Source organism: Lactuca virosa, chromosome 8 (genome assembly GCF_052849685.1).
Source record: "Lactuca virosa cultivar CGN04683 chromosome 8, Lactuca_virosa_CGN04683_v6, whole genome shotgun sequence".
Classification (NCBI taxonomy): domain Eukaryota; kingdom Viridiplantae; phylum Streptophyta; class Magnoliopsida; order Asterales; family Asteraceae; genus Lactuca; species Lactuca virosa.
Window position 1 is genome coordinate 33,449,486 of NC_136433.1, and position 20,965 is coordinate 33,470,450.

The window sequence follows — 20,965 nt, forward strand, 5'->3', positions numbered from 1 at the left end:
GTATGGATCTGAATGTCGACCGATTAAGAAGGAACATAAAAGAAAGTTGGAGGTCGTAGAAATGAGAATGTTGCGATGGACATGTGGTAGAGCATTGTTGGACCTGATACCGAATACAACAATTAGGAATTCGCTAGGTGTGACATTGGTCATCGAAAAATTGAGGGACTGACGGTTACGGTGGTTTCATATCTATAGGAGACTACTAAGTGTTGTTGTTAGGAGAGTGGGGACGATTATAGTACAAAGTGTTAGGAGGAGAGGTCGACTGAGAAGAAAATGAGAATATATCATGAGGTTAGACTTGAAAGAAGACATAACCTCATATAGGAAAACGTGAACGTTTAATATCCGGGTAAAAGAGTAGTATTGATGTGGAACAGACGTGCTTTAGCCACTTGTACGTTCGCATGTGGTTTTTTTTCCGCTGTATATATACCCCCTATTCCAGCCTAAAATCGCAGATGGACTATGTCCATCTGCGATTTCCTCTCTATTCATCAGCGATTTTGTGTGTGTGTGTGTGTTTTTTTTTTTAAAATTATTTTGACTACGAAATTGATAGGTTTTGAGTACTAAACAACCTTATTATCTATAAATTTTTTCAAAAAATTATCATTTTTGTTGTTATTTCTTTGAAAAATTTGTTTAAAACATCTATAAAAAATGAATGAATATTTGGTTTGCGTTGTAACTGGGGGAGGTTGAAAGAGAGAGAGAGTTTCTCTAAAAAAGATAGTGAAAAATGAAGAAAAAAAATCTTTTTATACTAAATAGCTACGAAATCACAGATGGAATGTACAAATTCACAGATGGACTGTTCCAGCTGTGAACGTACAAGTGCCTAAAATACAGATGCGCTTTAGGCACTTGTACGTTCGCAGATGGAAATGCGAAATCACAGATGGACTTAATCTATCTGCGATTTTAAAGGCTAATTTTGTAATTTGAGTTTTTTTTGGCTATTTTTCACAAAGTAATTAATGTATTTGGCTAAATTTGCAATCTTCTCTTTTTTTAATTTGTAGTGTAAATAATAGAGAAAATTGCAAATTTAGCCAAATACATTAATTATTTTGTGGAAAATATCAAAAAAAAACCCAAATTACAAAATTAGCCATTAAAATCGCAGATGGATTAAGACCATCTGCGATTTTGCATTTCCATCTGCGAACGTACAAGTGCCTAAAGCGCAAATGTGCTTTAGACACTTGTACGTTCGCAGATGGAACAGTCTATCTGCGATTTTGTGTATTCCATCTGTGATTTCGTAGAGATTTAGTATAAAAACGTTTTTTTTTTTTTTTTTTTTTCACTATCTTTTTTTAGAGAAACTCTCTATCCCTACGATTTCCTTAGAGCCATCATGGACGATTTCTTTAACAATTCCGAAACAACATTTTAAACAAAATTTCCAAAGAAATAACAACAAAAATGATAATTTCTTGAAAAAAATTATATATAATAAGGTTTTTTCGTAGTCAAACCCTATCAATTTCGTAGTACAAAAAATTCAAAAAATCGCTGGTGAAAACGAGAGGAAATCGCAAATGGACTATGCGATTTTATGTTGGAAAATGAGATATATATACAGCGAAAAAAAATTTAAAAAAAAAACCACCTGTGAACGTACAAGTGGCTAAAGCACAAACGTGCTTTAGCCACTTGTACGTTAGCAGATGGGAAGGCGAAATCGCAGATGGCTTATATCCATCTGCGATTTTAGTGGCTAAAAATGCAATTTTGATTTTTTTTGGCTATTTTCCACAAAGTAATTAATGTATTTGGCTAAATTTGTAATTTTATGTAAATAATATCACTCTTTTGTTTTTGACTAAATAGTCTTGATAATTAATTTAGTACAAAATCGGAGTATAACGGTGCAAACCGTGGATTAACCAATTTTGTTCTGTTTTAGGGTTTAAGACCTTCGGGAGAGTTTGACGGAAAATCTCCATTTGCTAACTGCACATCACCTGCTTGCATCGACAACTACACGTAATGCCTTTCATCCCCATGTGTATTAATGATCTGCGTGTGTACTTATACGCCACTTATTCTTCTTCAGCCCCCAAATCCCCCGCCATTTTCTTCCAATTTCACTGCAATTTCTGAGTTTTTTATTTGAGGAGTTTTGTTATTTGGTTTGTTAGGTTTTGTTGCAACGACGATGATGCCTCGATGGAGCAGGACACTGGCTAATATTTATAAAGTAGGGAAACAGAGTAAATCAGATATTCCTAGAGATCTGTATGCTCTTCCGTGCCGGCGAATTTCTAGGGTTGCAGCCGTTGAGGTGCCAGTAGCTTCAGATGAGAAATACAGTGGTGCTAAATCAGAGGTACTTCAATTCTCGATCGTTTCAGCTTTGTGTGTGTGTGTGTGTGTGTGTTTTTTTTTTGCCTGATACAGATCATAGTTTGAAAACTTCAATCTGCCGTATGAAACTGAGCTAAATTAGTCAAGCTTAAAAAACTATGATTTAATTTTGAAAATCTGGATATTCATATTACGAAGTACTCTTAAATTCTTAAGATTATGGTTATGTGTTATCATGCGTAGTAACATTCAGGACTCAAAAGATCGTTTTAGCTGAATAGGACTCTTGTTTTGGGTCCAAACCAAAGTGACACCAGTAGTAACTTTTACTGATTACCTGTTGAGGAGTTATGTTTTTACAAGTAAATCATTAAGCATGTGATTTATGTATCTCTGCAATTGCATGCTGCCAACTTGATTGCTTGGTGATGATTAATTCCATTCCACAGGTAAATCTGAATAAGTTGTTCCGTGCTAAGCCTTGTTCTTTAGCCTTGCCACCTGGATCTGCTCTGAGGATTGAGGAGCCTAACTATGAGGGTCTCCGCCAATTTCTCCTCAAATTGATGCTGTTTTATAGCAAACAGAGCAAGTCTATTCGAGCAGCAAATGTCATTTATCGCCGTGTTATATCTCAAGTGGATAAACCTGCCATTTATGATGGTTAGTCTTTTATTCTTCTTACTAATAAAGAATATGATACTCTTCATTGTATACAAGTTCATTAGGCTGAGTGGCCTATAATATAGTCAAAACTAGTCCTTATCAACCCTTTGCTATAGCTACCTCCACATGTATGTCTGCATTAGGTCCACGAAATCGAACTTCTAAACAAAATTAGTTATGGTAGGATTGATTCATAGCTTCAGTTAGGCTGATGCCTGAATATATTGTATGTATATGCTTAGACAATGCTTAATTCCTGAATCTATTGTTTGTATTGACATTAGACTTTGTTTCTGTTGACCCAGAAATATTTTGCATACAAAAATAAACTTCAATTTCCATGCTATGAGAAATAAGACTGTTTAGTGAATTCCACAAGTGTACAGGGTTACCACAAGTAATATAGTCTTGGGAAAGACTGAATATCATACACAATGGAAAAAGATTGTGAAATATAACGTGATGTGAATATTCATGATTATGGTTCTCATAAATATTTTACAATAATGAAAGTAAAATCTAACAGACAATTCAAAGAATGACAATAACACCAAAATCAAGAAAGCCCCCCTTTTCGATGATAAAACTATATCTTCTTCAAGCTTCTACTCCTTATGTGCTCCAATTGAACTTCAGTGTGATAGATCATATGAGAGAAATGCCCATTGAAATGAACTCATTTAATTCAATTTTAATCATCAAATGACAACTATGAGTTCCAACTACTAAACACACACATTCAGATATACATGTATTTATGTTCAAGTTCAAATTAAGACGAAACCTAACCTTTAGGGACAAAATTAACAATTAAAGCAGAATTAGGGGTCACAAAATGATCACTAAGATGGCCATAGATTAGTTAAAAAGCTGTTCATGGTTGTATGGATTCCTTGTTTGACTTTTGTAGTGATGTGTGATTGAATCAATATAATGTGAAGAAGTGTTATATATCTACAATGCCCATAATGAAGAACAAATAGAGGAATCTTATGGATCAAAGTCATACTTTGCTTTGTTTTCTTAAGATACATAAATATCATAGTTTCAATTGATAATTTTTTTTTTTACCTTGAGATGCAGTTTTTAGCTTGGAGAAAGCGTTTAGAACAAATTTCTCCATGCTAGTAGTACACATGTGGCTCTGTTTGCGTCGATTGAAAGCAGAAGGAAAAGAAGGTGTTGAATTGGGGCAATATGTCTATGAAATCTACAATCATGATTTAGAGATGAGAGTTTCAAAAGCAGGGGTTAGTAATTAGTGTAGTAGTCATCTCTTTCTCTTTCGGCTATTAATTCTCTGATTTAGATATTCCTTCTAGTCAAAAGTGAAGGACTTTTTGGAGTAATTATTATTATTTTTTTTTTTTGTTTAGGTTAATTTGCTGTTGTCTAAATGGATGAGGGAGTTGGAAAAAGTATTCTATGGAAATATTGTTGCTTTTGATACTGCCATGCTTCCAGAAGCTAAACAGGATGACTTGCAGACTGCAATATGGAAGTAAGATTTTTTTTTTCATGTCATCCAAACAAATATAATTGTTCTGGAAATTGATTACATGTTATATGTTGTATAGAAATGTCTTTCTTGAAGATGGTTCATCGAAGCTAGATGCTGCTTCATCACCAGCTGTCATGGTATTAATTATTCTTTTATTTATTTATTTTTCATCCATTAACCTGATTATTCTTATTTCTCATCTAAAAAACATACATACAAATACAATGTAATGCTGTTTGAAAATTTGCAGGCTTTCACAAGATATGTTAGGCGAGAATGTACTTGCTTGTCATTAACAGGTATGCAGATTGATTGTTTGGTCAAATGTCTAAAATGCCCTTTAACGAATGAGTACAACATATGGACTAACAATATAAAAGTTAGTAATATTAGATTGTTGATGTGCAGATAAAGAAGCTATGTTCTCTGGCAACTTCTTGTTCACCTCTCTTGAAAACACAAAACCTTAACTTTATTTGTTTTTCAGAGCTGTCAAGGCTTTTTTTTTCCTTATATGGATAATACATAAACAGTCTCTTTGAATAAATATTTGTTTTTGTTTTTTCCTGACACAAAAAAAAAGCTCCATTATTGGCGTGAGGAATCCACAAAATGAAAATCATAAATTCAACAGCCATTTTGCTGGTTTTAAGTTAATTTGGGACTAAAACGTAAATTAAACCAAAATTTTGGGACTTTACTGAAGATTTTCCTATTTTATATATACAATGTGGCTGGCTCTTGTTTTTGTTTGTTATATTATATTATGATTGTTATATGATAATATGAACTAAAAAATCTGAGATTATTTGTTTTTATTTAAGAAAATGAAACTAAAGAAATACAAGTGTTGTTTTGCATTTCAAACCCCGGTCTCAGCCATTTGAGCTCATGATCTATAGTTGTAGTTGCTTTATAAAATGCTGTAATTAACAGATAGAATTTAGCTAAAACAGTTACGAGACTAGAGGGTAATTCTGTCATTGATTATCTATTTCAAAAGCTTCCCTTATTAATAGTTTATATTGTAATTAGGGGTGACAAATCGGGCAGTCATGTCGTGTTTTTAGATGACACGGCATGGTACGATATTTTTTATATAACACAAAAGCGACAATACACGATATCGTGTTTTATTTTACTCACTTGAAAATGACCCCGTGTTTTAGTTTATTTAATTTAAAGTTAATCTTAAAAAACACGATAAACATGAAAACACGATAAAACATGTTCATATCGTGTCAATTTCGTATCGAATCTTGAACACAAACACGATACCACACGGCGTCAGTTTCATGATTGTAATCTTGTTAAATATTAAGCAATTATAAATTTCGAAGAATCTCTAAAGCTCAACAAAACTACAATAATAGAGATTCTAAAATCAATTCAAGTGGCATGAAATGCAACATGGGAATGGTGATATAACATACATTATTTATGATTAGAAGAATATCCGCGTAGTGTGCATAATATAATCAGGGCCGTTCCAAACATATTTGGGACCCGGGACAAAAACAAAATTGAGGCCCTTCAATTACTAGAAATTTGCATGACCGCTAAATTCGATAAATAATTGATTGTTAAGATATGAACCGAGTAACTAATTACTTTTAACCGAATGGTTTACAAATTTGTTATTGTTACGTGAAAAAAGGTTATATATAAACTAATTACACAAATTTAAATTAAAATTTTAAAAGCAAATCTTAATGATAAACTTGAATCCGAACATTTTAATGAATTAAAATCTCTATCCAACTAAACTAGATAAAATGTGTTGTGTAATGTATTTGTTAAAATATATTTCTAAAAAGATATAATAATAAAAGTAATCTTAAGTATTATTTAAAAAGATCTTTATGTTTACAAATAAAAATGAGGTAGAGAAATAATACAGAAGAGTGATATTAAATATTGGGCTAATTACTAATCTAGCCAAATTAAGGGGGTAATTAGCAATTTTTAGCCAAAAATTAGTAGATGGCCAAAAATAGTCCACGAAACCGTAGGTTTCGAGATTCGCCTACTGTTTCGCAATTTCGTCTACTGTTTCGCGTTTTGTATAAAAAAAAAATTCATTTTTCACATACAAAACCGTAGGTATTATATAACCTACGGTTTTCTCTCTAATAAGTACGGTTTCCCAAACCGTAGGCTACGGTTTTGGGGAAAAAAGCAACGTTTTTTTTTTTTTTTTTTTTTTTTTTTTAATCTACTATTTTGTCCAAAAAAGTAATGTTTTTTTTTTTTTGGGAAACCTACGGTGTACAAGTGTTTACTGCACAAAATGTGCAGTAAATGCTTGTACACCGTAGGTTTCCATAAAACCTACGGTTTCGTTTTTTTTTTTTTTTAAATACACGATTACAAAATTAACATAATTCCGATCCTATTGAATCGATTTAAAAAAAAAAACGAAAAAAAAAAAATAATTTCCGTACGGTTCATACGAAACCGTAGGTGTACAAGTCGACAATGCACAATCTGTGCATTGGGCACTTGTACATCGTAGGTTTCGTATGAAACCTACGGTTTTATATTTTTTTTTTCGTTTTTTTTCAAAAAAAATGTAACCACATATATAAAACCTACTCCTAATCACAAATACGGTAAAATTTTGATGAAAAGTAGACAAACCTGGTTGTTCTTCGAGTGCTCAATTGAGAGAAAAAAATAGGCAAAACAAAGAAAACAATAGACAAAATGACCTAATCTGAAAAAAATTTCTTTATATACTTTGGGCTAATGGGCCACGAAAAAGTAAACGGGCCCATGATACAGTAGCCCATTAGCACAAAACAGTAGTTTTCTCAATAAAATAGCAGTCAAAGGCGTTGACCGTAGTCAACCCTAAGTTGACTACGGTTTTGTGGGCTATTTTTGGCTAATTGGTATATTTTGGCTATTTTTTGATAAGTGATTAAGAAAAATGGCTAGATTAGTAATTTCCCCTTAAATATTAACCGTAAACACAAAGATTATGATGATGGAGTCATCCTAAATAAGAAAGAACCGAAACATCCTTTTTAATTCAGATTAGATGTACTATTATTAAAGAGAATGAAATGTTTCATTAAATGTTACATGTAATTATACTAATTCAAATTTCTTTACTTTGACCATTATGATAAAATAATGTATTATAACAGTTTATTTGACATTAAAATTAATTCAAAGGGGTTAACTCCCATAAAAGTAAACTAAAAAGAAAAGGAATTAAACAACTGGAATAAATAGTAGGATGTTATTAAATATTAGTTTGCGAATGACCATTGGATTCTCTATTTCTTCCATAACTCTCCATCATTATTTAGTATTATTAACAACTATTTCAATGTGTTTTATGACTGTAATAATGCACCATCATAATGTGCGTTAATATTATAACTCACTTTTCATTTTATTTTGGTAGTATAAATAATGAACTATATGTATTAGAAAGTTTGATGATTTCATCACTAGTATTGGAATAAAAGCTCTCTACACTCTTATATCTTTCTTTACTCTATAATTTATCTAGTTATTTGATCATATTTTATAACACGTTATCAACACGACTCTACCATAGAGCTCTAACTCCTTATCACTCTTGTCATTTTCAGAGAAATATGAATATTCACAAAAGAAACGAGGAAGATATATGTTTTGCAGACATTGCAACAACACATAATATTTTTAATAATGAAAAATATTTTGCTTACTTGTCAATTGGAGAAGCAAATGTTAATACAATAATGGATAGTGCAAAAATGATTGAAAGCTCGGAAAAGCGAATATAGTATTACCACAAGGGACAATAATTACAATTAGCGATGCATTATTTTCATCCAAATCACCAAGAAATTTATCAAGTTTTAAGGATATTTGGTCTAACAGATATCATGTTGAAACAATTAATGATGATAATAAAGAGTATCTCAATATTACAAAAATGATATCGAGTAAGAAAAGTCTTTTGGAAAGATTACCCGTATTGTCCTCCGGATTGTATTATACAAATATTAGAATGATTCAATCTCATGCTATTGAAAATAAAAGGTAAGATAACACCTTCAAAGTTTGGCATGACTAGTTGGGCCATCCTGGATCAATTATGATGCGTAGAATAATTGAAACTTCAAGTGGTCATTCCTTGAAATACCAGAAGATTTTTCAAGCTAATGAATTGTCTTGTGCTGCATGCTCTCAAGGAAAATTAATTTCCCGTCCATCATTGAAAGTCCTAGTTTCTTAGAAAGAATTCAAGGGGATATATGTGGACCAATTCATCCGCCGTGTGGACCATTTAGATATTTTATGGTTTTAATTGACGCGCCAACTAGATGGTCACACGTGTGCTTGTTGTCTAGTCGTAATCTCGCTTTTGCAAGATTACTTGCACAAATAATCCGCCCAAGGGCACATTTTCCCGATTACCCAATTAAGGAAATTCGACTTGACAATGCTGGAGAATTTACATCGCAAGATTTTAATGACTATTGCATGTCGATTGAGATAAGTATTGAACATCATGTTGCACATGTTCATACGCAAAATGGTCTTGCTGAGTCGTTAAGCAAACGCCTTCAATTAATTGCAAGACCATTACTAATGCATTCTAAACTTCCTACATCGAAATGAGGACATGCAATTTTACATGCAACATCACTTTTACGCATCAGGCCAACTAGTTATCATAAGTTCTCCCCTATTCAACCGGTTTGCGGTCATGAGCCAAATATTTCCCATCTAAGGACATTTGGATGTGCAATTTATATACCCATTTCTCCACCCAACCGCAAATAAATGGGTCCTCAAAGAAGAATGAGAATTTATGTTGGATATGAATCTACATCTATAGTAAAATATTTAGAACCATCAACTGAAGATTTATTTACAGCTAGATTTGATGATTGTCATTTTGATGAATCGGTTTTTGCAACATCAGGGGCAGAAATAAAGAAGCCGGAAAATAAAATCTCTTGGAATGAATTATTATTTTCAATTTTAGATCATCGTTCAAGTTAATGTGAACTTGAAGTGAAAAAGATAATTCATTTAAAAAATGTAGCAAATCAATTTCCAAATGCATTTACTGACCCTAAGAGAGTAGCAAAGTCTCATGTACCTGCTGTAAAATTGATATCGCAGAAGGAAAAAAATACAAGTGCAAATGAATCTAAGGCACGCCTGAAGCGTAGAAGACCAACTAATTGCCAAAGATAAAAATCATCGAAAATGAAAGGGAGCAAAAATAATTGATGGTCCAAAAAAGAAAACAAAATCTCTTGAAAAGATTAGTGAAGCACTGAAAGAGCCCAATGACATAACAAAAGAAATCGAGGTACCTGAAAATTATGAAAAATGAAGAGATCTCAATAAATTATATCATGACAGAAATAATATGAAATCGAAATAAAACAGATGTCGACGATAATTCTCTCACCTATTACTTCCTTCTTCCCCAATCAACAACACAAATAATCCATATTTTTTAACCCTCCAAACCTACACAATATTTAAAAAAAATATCAAACATGATTTTTTTTGGGTTCGGTTTGGTCCCTAAATAAGGAATTTTTGTATTATTTATGGAATTTAAACCAAAAATGTTCTTTGTATTGCAATTTATTGTGAGCCAACATATTAGCTTTGAAGGGACATATTTATTTTTCTTCCAATGTCAACAAAAAAGTAATGGTCTAAGTTAAACCATACACATACCATCATATATTCATATACGTTTTTGTGAGACTATAATTACATATATAAGCCTTGAGGGGACATATTTATCTAATTTTATTTTAAAAAAATTACCAGTGTTACCTTACAATGGATTTCAACGTATATAAATTATGAAAATATCTTAATTTCAAGTTTCAATAACAACTAATATCTAATAATTAATTTCAAGTTAAAATTTTTTTTTACTGAAATCATCCTTGGTCTCTAACTTTTTTTTTTGCACTCGGATCGTCCCAATGGTTTGATTTTGTTGCGTTTTTCGTCCCTATGGTTTGGTCAAAATTGCACATTTGATCTCTAGCTTTATGTATGTAAGGGACGAAAAACGCAACAAAATCAAACCATAGGAACGATCCGAATGCAAAAAAAAAAAGTTGAGGACCAATAATGCAATTTTGACCAAACCATAGAGATGATTTCAGTAATTTACTTTAAAAAAAAACTTGTTTCAATAAAAAACAAATAATAACCAGGTGATAACCTTAATCAAATAAACCAAAATTTTAATTTTTAGTTTTCAAGAAAATGAGAAATAAATGAAATAACCGTAAAAACTTGTTTAATTGTTTAATGCTTACTTGTTCTATTCGTGCAGGTTGTTTCAAATCACAAACATCTAACTTTCTTTTGAAATATATACCAAAGGCAACCTGGAATGAAAGACTTCAACAAAAACTTTATTTCAAGTTTCAAAAAATATAACAATATATTTCAACAAAAACTTGAACACATTATAACTAGGGTACAATGCAAAAATGACATCAAGTTTTCAAAAAATAGTAATTTTAACACTATATTTTCATTTTGTTTTAACGTTGGCCATTTGACCGGGCATCCCAGTTGTCAACTAACATGACATGATAATGTGGTGCTCACATAGGATGATGATGATGTGACATTTTTGATGACATTAATTTTTGGGTGTCAAAATTAAATAATAAAATAAAATGTAGGGATTTAATTGAAAAATAAAGACAGTTTCAAAATCAACTTTTCTAAAAAATTATTATCCTTTGTGCAATTTTCCTTTATTAAACATAATAATCAGAACCTCTTAAAGGGTTGGAAACCTTTTGTGGGCAAGCTTTTGGAGAAAGACAACATAACAAAACTGACGTCTACACATGCACTGCCATAATCTCGTTGCTATTAGTTCGTATTTCAATATCCATATCCTGGATTTTCCTCGACAAATTCCTTGGCTATGAGCGTTTGATCTAAAATGAAGCACATAAATACTCTATCATTTTTATTCCATCTATATTTTCTAGTGCAATTGTCAACCCTCTAGTCAAATTGCTTCAATCATAGAGCCTCACGACGTTTAATTTTTCAAAATGGTTATATTTGATGTAGATGGTGTTATATTTTAAAATTTCATCGTTGTGTAAGAATGTTTGAGTGATTTTTTCCATGAACACACTTGTAAATATGAAAAACTTCTAGTTAGTTGCATTTCTTGGAAATATTTGAGGGATAGCACGAACTACCCCGAGCTCCCACTATCTTCCGCCCCTAGATGTATCTCAAGACTCAGAATAGCCTAAGAAATTGAAATGGTTGAAACTATGAAAGTTGCAATTGCTAGAGAGCCGAATATCGTTTCTTTGATTTAAATAATACATATCTATAAGTTGTATTAATTTTAGATCATTTACCAAAAAATAAAATGATTGATGTGTGTAACATGATTTTTGTAAAAAATTTAAAACTTATGCAAAATAACAATGAGATAGTTAGAATAAAAGTAACTTAAAAAAAATCAATGGCTTACAATCTTTAAATTATCTTATTAAAAAACTATGTTATTATTTTTATAATACTTTTTGTTAATAACGGAAAAGTTTGGAAAATGATGCAACCCACTTGATATAGTATTGATTCAAATCCAGTTTTACTTACACACATATTACATGTTTCTTTTATTTAAACAAAGGAAAAAAATGAAGTTTTTATAGAGTAAACTACTGTGGCTGTGCCCCATCGATCACATAATCGATGATCTGCGAAGAAGTTTTTATAGAGTAAACTACTGTGGCTGTGCCCCATCGATCACATAATCGATGATCTGCTGAGGTGTAAACGGGATGCATCGATGGTAGCCCCCTAACTCATTAAAAAATGATATATAGAAACACCTACTTCACATAACGAAGTTTTTATAAATATGTATATAAAATAAATATATATTTTTATAAATAGGTATTTTGAATATAAATTGTTTTTTGAATTTTTTTATATAAAAAAGAGGTTTTTTATGTGAATTTGTTTTGTATAAATATGATTTTATACGATGAAAAACCATATTTGAAACATGTACTTTATATAAAAACGTATATAAACACGTATTGTATAAAAATATATACAAACACGTTTTTATAAAAAAAATATACAAAAACCTATTTCCCATAACTACGTTTGATAAATAGGTATTTAAATTAAAAAATATTTTTTAAATAGGTATTTTGAAAACAAAAATGTTTAAAAAAAGGTTTTTATATATAAAAAAGAAGGTTTTTATGTGAAAATATGTTTTTTTTATATAAATACGATTTTAGATAGCAAAAAAACATATTTGACACAAAATTTCGAAAAAAAAAAGATTTAAAAAACAGAATTTTGGGTGAATTTGTAACAAAATTTTGAAATCTGGGCCAAAAGTGTAAATTTTGGACCAAATTTGTAATAAAATTTAAAATCTGGGCTAAAATTGTAATTTTTGAAAGTAGGATGACCTGTTGAGCGGTTAAAAGGGTCAAAATGAATATAATTGACGGTTTTTTTGGGACTTAATTGAATAAAAAAACGTATAAGGACTAAATCGATTATGAGGTCAAACATAAATGTTTTTGGAGTTTGCGTAATATATAATAATTATTTCATTTCATATGTTACCGTGTATATTACAATATATTTGTGACTAAGTATGTTACCATTTTCGTAGTTTTGAGAAACTTGTGTGTGTTTGTGATAAAGTATATTGATATTTCTTGCATTTCTTCCGAAACAGGGTCTAAATGCAAAAAATAGCAATGCACTTTCTTGTGCTTATCTAATATAGCCATATTAATTTAGGACAAAATTACAAAAATGGTATTTGTGGTTTACCAAAAGTCACAAATTTAGTCCATGCTTATTTCTTTTGATGTAAATGGTCATCGTGGTTTGCAAAACTTGTACGAATGACCCTTTTTACTCACTTCGTCCATTTTCAGCCGTTAAGGCATATCACGTGCTGGGCATGTGATGGTATTTTGGTCTTTTCACATATAACAAGGACTAAATTCGTGACATTTGGTAAAGCACAAGGACCATTTTTGTAAGAAAAAATTTTGTAATTTATTTATTATTTATGTTTTTTGCGATTTTACATAATATAATGTAGTTTTCGGAAATAAAATCAAGATTGTTTGTAGCCTAGTAGTATAAAGCTTAGGGTTAATAGTGGGAGGGGAGGAGGTCCCAAGTTCGAATTCTCCTCCCTTATTTTCTTGCAATTCTTTTAATTTAAGCCCAAATTAAAAAATGGTCCCTATGGTTTATCAAATGTCACGAATTTAGTCCCTGTTATAGGTGAAAAGACCAAAATACCCTCACATGCCCAACACGTGATATGCCTTAACGGCTGAAAATGGACGACGTGAGTAAAAAGGGTCATCCGTTCAAGTTTTGCAAACCACAAGGACCATATACATCAAAAAGAATTAGCATGGACTAAGTTTGTGAATTTTGGTAAACCACAGAGACCATTTTTGTAATTTTGTCCTAAATTTAATTTCACTTTCTTAGCGTTTTTCAATATAATTAAGTTTTATAGAAATAGAATGAAAATTAAATTAAATAAAGAACGAAAATGAAAGTAAAATGCTATATTAGACAAATATAATAAAGTACATTGCTATTTCTTGCATTTTTTTCCCCGGGGATGAATTCAGTTAGTACTTTCATGTATGTCTAATATTATAGCATTATAATTTCATTTTATATTCTTAGCTTTTTTTAGTATAATTAAAAGTTACAGAAATAGAACTTAAATTAAATTACATAGATGATGAAAATGAAATTACATTGCTATATTAGAAAAACTAGAAAGGGTGAGCTTACCCTGGTAGTCATTAGCGTACATCTGCATCCAAATATTATTTGGTTCTGCTGGTTCTGCTGGTAGAGGTGCTACTGGAATAGGACCAAACATTTCAGGGTTTATGTGATTAAGGAGCTGGTGATCATTATTCCTCAGACTCCACCATAAGCGGTATTGCCTTGATAGTGGCCTCCACCTCCTACGTATAATAATATAGTACACATTTAAAAGCATGTTTATTTGACGCTCTATATACATAAGGTACATTGCTATCAAACCAAAATTGCGTTGCTATAAAAACTTAAGATTGTATGAGGTTGCATATAGCATCAAAAGAAGGTGATATATGGTAATAACAAAAGGAGAGCATACATTGCTGTGAAAAAACAAGATTGTGGTAGCTTCATTTCTGACAATGCCGGGTTAATTTCTAACAATGCGGGTTGGAATGGAATTGAATTCCAATTCCGATGAACTCCCACGGAATCCGGTGAACCTAACATCATCTTATGTGTAAAGACAATTACTCCCAATACAATGTTTCCACTAATTAACTATTCATGAATATTTGCTTGTTGTCACTAAAGGGAATGTGGCACATCAGTCATCAGTTCTATACTTCTATGGCTATTAATTTCCATGTTTTTTTAAAGGAACAAGGCATCCAACATTAACTTACTACAAGCTACTCACAGGGGTGGCAGAAAGAAAGAATCGTGCATTAATTGAGACGGCAAGAAGCATGCTTAAGAGAAAAGGTTTATCCATCGAGTTCTGGGGATGTCTACCAGAAGTTTACCTAACTTGACTACTAACAACACGCATATGCAACCAAATTCCGGGTTGGAATGGAATCAAATTCAGTTACGGCCAAATCCCAGGGAATGCAGTGAACTTAATGTCATCTTATGTGTAAAGGAAAAATTAATGTTGCTTTATCATTCCATTACACATAAGATGGCGTTAGGCACACCTGATTCCATGGGATTTGGCCGGAATTGGAAATTCCATTCCATTCCAACCCGAAATTGTTAGAACTTCAGCTGATATTATGTCTATTATTTATATTTTCCTGTCTATGTACAAAATGAATGCTCTAAGCTATAATACGAGATGTTTGTTGGTTTTTCACAAACCTTGCAATGAACAATTAAAGAAGAAAAACAGAGTAATGGGGCAAAATGTATTCGTATATAGTCAGTAGTGGGGGATCACATTACAACGTACATTGTGCCTTGGTATTTAAACAGAAAAATTGCTGAAAATCAGGAACCTACCACTTACTTCCTAAAGACCAGGTTCATCACGATGGCCTTGATTTATTCTTCCTATGACTTAATCAAATAGAACGTGCATAAAGAAAATAATTAAAATTCTCTGAATTACTTCTACATTCTCTTCCTAATTCAGAGTTTTGTGACTGATTTCACACCAATCAAATCCCGCATTTCTTCAAATTTCACCCTCTCCATTGACTTAGTCAGGATGTCTGCTTTCAGTTCCGTACTACAAACATGGCTTACCACTATTTCTCCAACCTCAACACATTCACGAATAAAATGGTATCTTATATTGATGTGTTTACTGCGACCATGAAATACTGGATTTTTCATCAAATCGAGAGCTGAGCTGTTATCCACAAACAATGACACAGGTGGAACCTTTTGTCCAGTTACTTCAGTGAGCATTCTTCTGAGCCATATGGCTTGGCAAGCTGCTTGAGTTGCAGCCATAAACTCAGCTTCATAGGTTGATAATGCCACACTTCGCTGCTTCTGTGAGGCCCAAGTCACTAAGTTTCCATTCAAGTAGAAGGTTGTCCCTCCTGTGCTTTTGCCATCACTCATATCATTTCCAAAATCACTATCAGAGTATCCTGTGAGATTTACTCTGTTTTCTCCCCTGGTGTATGTCAACCCATAATCGAGTGTACCTTTGATGTACCTCAAAATACCTTTCACAGCTTGTAAGTGTTTCTCAGTGGGTTTGTCCATGAAGCGACTAACAACCCCAACTGAGAAGGCAAGATCAGGTCGGGTATGTGTTAAATACCTGAGTGCTCCCACGATGCTTCTATATTCTGTTGGGTTGACTGGTTCTCCTTCTTCGTCTTTTAAGAGTCTCGTTTTTGGTTCAAGTGGGCATCTTGAAGCATTGCAATCTTTCATCCGTGATTTGTTCAGCAAGTTCTTGGCATAGGCTTCTTGTTTTAAAGTTATGCCTTTTTCACTTTGATCGACTTCAATTCCCAGATAGTAAGTTAGTAACCCGAGGTCACTCATTTCAAACTTGGCTTTCATCTCTAATTTGAACCTGTTTACATCATCTTGGCAGCTACCTGTGACCAGCAGATCATCAACATACACACCTACTATCAGGACTCTTCCTTCTTCTTTTCTTGTGTACACCGAGTATTCTTGATAGCATCTTCTGAATCCAAGACTTTTCAGGTATGTATCCAGACACGCATTCCATGCTCTAGGCGCCTGCTTCAACCCGTACAACGCCTTTGAGAGCTTGTATACTTTGTCTTCTTTTCCTTTCTTCTCGAAACCTTCTGGTTGAGCTACGTACACTTCCTCTTCCAATTTCCCGTTTAGAAAGGCTGATTTTACATCAAGATGGTGAACCCACCACCCATTTGTACATGCAAGGCTTAGAATTACTCGGACTGTTTCAATTCTTGCAACCGGAGCAAAGACATCTTCATAATCGATGCCTTGTCTTTGTACATAGCCTTTCGCCACAATACGTGCCTTGAACTTCACAATTCTTCCTTTCGGGTCTCTTTTCACCTTGTATACCCACTTTAATCCGATCGGTTTTCGCCCCTTTGGAAGTGTAACTAGTTCCCACGTCTTGTTCTTTTCGATTGCAACCAGTTCTTCTTTCATTGCCTTTTCCCATTCGCTCTTTCCTTTTGCTTCCCTGTGCGTGCTTGGTTCATCCTGGATCAGCATCAGTTCTTCAAGAGGCAAATGAATTTCCTCTGTATTTTCGTACAGATCCGATAGCAATCGATACCGTTTTGGGGCGCCTCCTCCGGTGGAACTCGATGCGATGCTTGAGGAAGATGCTTGGATGGGGGAATTTGGGGTACTGGGTGAATTGAATGTAGCCGATGAGCTTGGTGAACTCGTTTTGTCCGTCGAACTGTCGTGTGGGCTAGGTTGCAAGTTAGTGGGCTCAGTTGGTTCAGCCCAACTTGGTTCATTTTGAGGTGACCCGTATTCGTTTTGAGGTGTATATGGTTCGGGTGTGTGTAATTCAGGGTCAATCTCTCCTTCGTCGATCTCTTCATCAAAATTGAGTTCAGCATTCAGATCAAATCCTTCTACCGTGAAGCTCATGCCGTGAATCGCTTTTATCTGTGCTTTTTCATCCCAATTCCAGATCTTTTGTTCTTCGAATACAACATCTCTACTTACATAGAGCTTTCCTGTATTGGGATCTAGTAATCGGTAAGCTTTCGAGCCCTTTTCGATTCCCAGATGAACCAACTTCTTGCTTCTGTCTTCTAACTTCTTCAAGTGCCCCTTCGCAATTTTCATGTGAGATACACAACCAAACACGCGAATGTGACCTAGGTGTGGTTTGCGACCAGTCCACATCTCGTATGGTGTAGGGTTTTTCAAAGCCTTTGTACTGATTCTGTTAAGAACATACACAACATGATTCACCGCCTCTCCCCACAATACATCTGGCACACTCATCGTCTTCAAGCTGCTTCTTACCATTTCAACCACCGTTCTATTCCGTCTCTCTACCACTCCGTTCTGTTGTGGTGAGTACGGTGATGTGTAATGACGTTCTAAGCCCGATTCATTGCAGTACGAGGTAAACTGATTTGACAAAAACTCCCCACCACGATCTGTTCTTAAAACTTTTACTTTTTCCCCTGTTTCTACTTCTACTTTTCTTCTGAAGATCTTAAACATCTCAAGAGCTTCGTTTTTGGTTTTTAACAGGTAAATCCACATCACTCTACTGAAATCATCAACAAGAAGCATAAAGTACCTGTTACCGGTGGGCGTAGGAGGTGTAATTGGGCCATAGAGATCACCGTGTATCAACTCGAGTCTCTTCTTTGCTCTGAAGGCTGCTTGAGCTGGAAAGGGGTTCCTTGTCTGTTTGCCTAGTAAGCATTCCTCACACGACTGTGTAGGGATAATTATCTTTGGCAGTCCTTCAACTATCTTCTTGTCGGACATAATCTTCAGGGCAGAGAAGTTTATGTGTCCCAGTCGTGTGTGCCAAAGCCATACTGGGTCTCCAATTTGAGCAATTAGACACATTGATTGGGTTTCTTCAAGTTCTATTTTGTACAGGCGATTCTGTGACTTCCTTACCTTCATTAGCAACCTTCCATTCTTATCATGAACCCACAAGTACGGTTCTCTGATCTTGATTTCATCCCCACACTCCGATAATTGACCAAGGCTGATTATGTTGCTGCAGAGGTCAGGTATGTAATAAACTTCTTGAAGTTTTCTTTGCTCTCCATTCTTGCACTTAAAGATTATTGACCCCTTTCCTGCAATTCTGACTCTGGACTCATTGCCAAACTTTACATACCCTTGTATTTCTCTGTTTAGGTTGCTGAACTTCTCTCTGTCACCAGTCATATGGTTGCTGGCCCCGGTATCCAAATACCACATCTTTGACTGGTTTGTTTCTCCACCTTTTGTTTTCAGTTTTGGACTTACGTTTTCTTCATTAAGAAACACCTCACCTTCTTCTTCTTTGTTTTCAAATGCTGACAGGAAAAGTGCAGGTTCATCATCGTCTTGAACGAGATTGCTCTCTTGGTTTCTTTCACGCCTTGGATTTTTGCATTCTGCAGCATAGTGCCCAAAGTCTTGGCAGTTGTAGCACTGGACGTCGCTTTTGTCACGGCTGTTATTTGCACCACTGGTTCCATCCTTTTTCTGGTAAGATCCACTCCTTCCACGTCCACCTCTTCCTCCTCCATTTCTGCCTCTACCTCGGCCCCTTCCACGTGAGCCACCAAATCCACCACGATTGGATTTGGACTTTGAGTCACCTTCATTCTTTTTCTTATTTCTTTCAGACCACTCTTTATGAGTTAAGAGTAATTTTCGATCATCAGTGTCACTTCTTCCCTTCATTCTTTCTTCATGAGCTTTTAGTCTTCCAACTACTTCTTCTACTGTCATGCTGTCCAGGTCTCCAAACTGCTCAAGGGCTGAAGCGATTTGAAGAAACTTATCTGGAACTGCCCTTAATAGTTTCTTCACTACGTAGGACTCATCAACGTTATCCCCCAAAGCCCGCATGGTGCTCACAATATTGCTCACTTTCACAGCGAACTCATCAAGCCCTTCAGACTCCTTCATGTTTAGTGATTCAAACTCAGCTTTCAAGGTTTGAATTTTCGCTGTTTTGACTCTTTCTTCCCCCGTAAACATGGTCTTTAAGGCTTCCCATGCATCTTTGGCTGTTTTCTTTTCAGCCAAGGACAATAGCAAGTCTTCAGGTATACCTTGGTAAATGGCTGCCAAAGCCATCTTGTCTTTCTTCACTTCGACAAGAGTGTTGAAGTTCTGGGCTCTACTGCATCCCACACACCTTGGGCCTGCATAAACACTCTCATCTTGATCGCCCAGGCAGCATAGTTGGTTCTTGAGAGCATCGGATAGTGAAGAGTGATCTGACCTTCTTTATCGCCATTGTCGTTGTTGCCTGTCATCTCTGCTCGAGACTGATACTTGGGCATGCACCAAGTTATGCTCTGATACCACAGTGTTGGTTTTTCACAAACCTTGCAATGAACAATTAAAGAAGAAAAACAGAGTAATGGGGCAAAATGTATTCGTATATAGTCAGTAGTGGGGGATCACATTACAACGTACATTGTGCCTTGGTATTTAAAGAAAAAAATTGCTGAAAATCAGGAACCTACCACTTACTTCCTAAAGACCAGGTTCATCACGATGGCCTTGATTTATTCTTCCTATGACTTAATCAAATAGAACGTGCATAAAGAAAATAATTAAAATTCTCTGAATTACTTCTACAATGTTATCAGTTAATTCTCAACATAACTATTGTACACATGTAGAATCAATGTCATGTAGATCTAAAAAAACTAACATCGATCAATGTAAAAAGATGAAACGATACCTGCAAACAGCTGTACAGTTCAATAGACTTTCTCTGTTTAGAAGTGCGAAGATCCTGGTTAAACAAAGGTCATCCATCCTCGCGGAGTGGTCTGAAATCAAACCGTAAACGTTTCATCATCGAGACTCAACACCGACACAGACACATAACGATAAACACACTTACCGATCAAGTTCTCTCTCTCAAGCCACCTGCTGTGTGCAACCATCTGGATCTGTAGCCGTCGAACTTGGCGACTGCACTACGTCACCAAGTCATGTATCATCATTTGTTGATTGCTGCCTTCAACATTTAAAATCCGGAGACTCTCATTCAGATATCGGTTTGCTGCTTCGTATGACTTCGTTGTTCGAATACTAACATATATACATTTAGATTAGAATTTAATCAAATCTCAAAATAAACAGAATGAATCCGAGATCACTAGAAGCTTAGTTACCTCGGAACGTTCTCAAAAACGCTGAAAATATCACCTACAAGTTCGTTTTTCACTCTCCAATGAAGTCTTCCGTACTCGTCAGTCA

The 20,965-nt window shown here is 34.2% G+C and overlaps 1 protein-coding gene across 1 annotated transcript; it reads left to right on the forward strand.

Annotated features, from left to right (window-relative positions):
- The first annotated feature begins 1,870 nt into the window (after window positions 1–1,870).
- Window positions 1,871–5,048, forward strand: LOC145128246 (ubiquinol-cytochrome C chaperone family protein). Its single transcript, XM_079063046.1, has 8 exons — window positions 1,871–1,998; window positions 2,154–2,341; window positions 2,769–2,982; window positions 4,069–4,235; window positions 4,362–4,486; window positions 4,563–4,623; window positions 4,737–4,785; window positions 4,895–5,048. Exons 2-8 carry the CDS (start codon window positions 2,171–2,173, stop codon window positions 4,954–4,956), a joined length of 849 nt encoding a protein of 282 aa, XP_078919172.1. The 5' UTR covers window positions 1,871–1,998; window positions 2,154–2,170; the 3' UTR covers window positions 4,957–5,048.
- The last annotated feature ends 15,917 nt before the right edge of the window (window positions 5,049–20,965 follow it).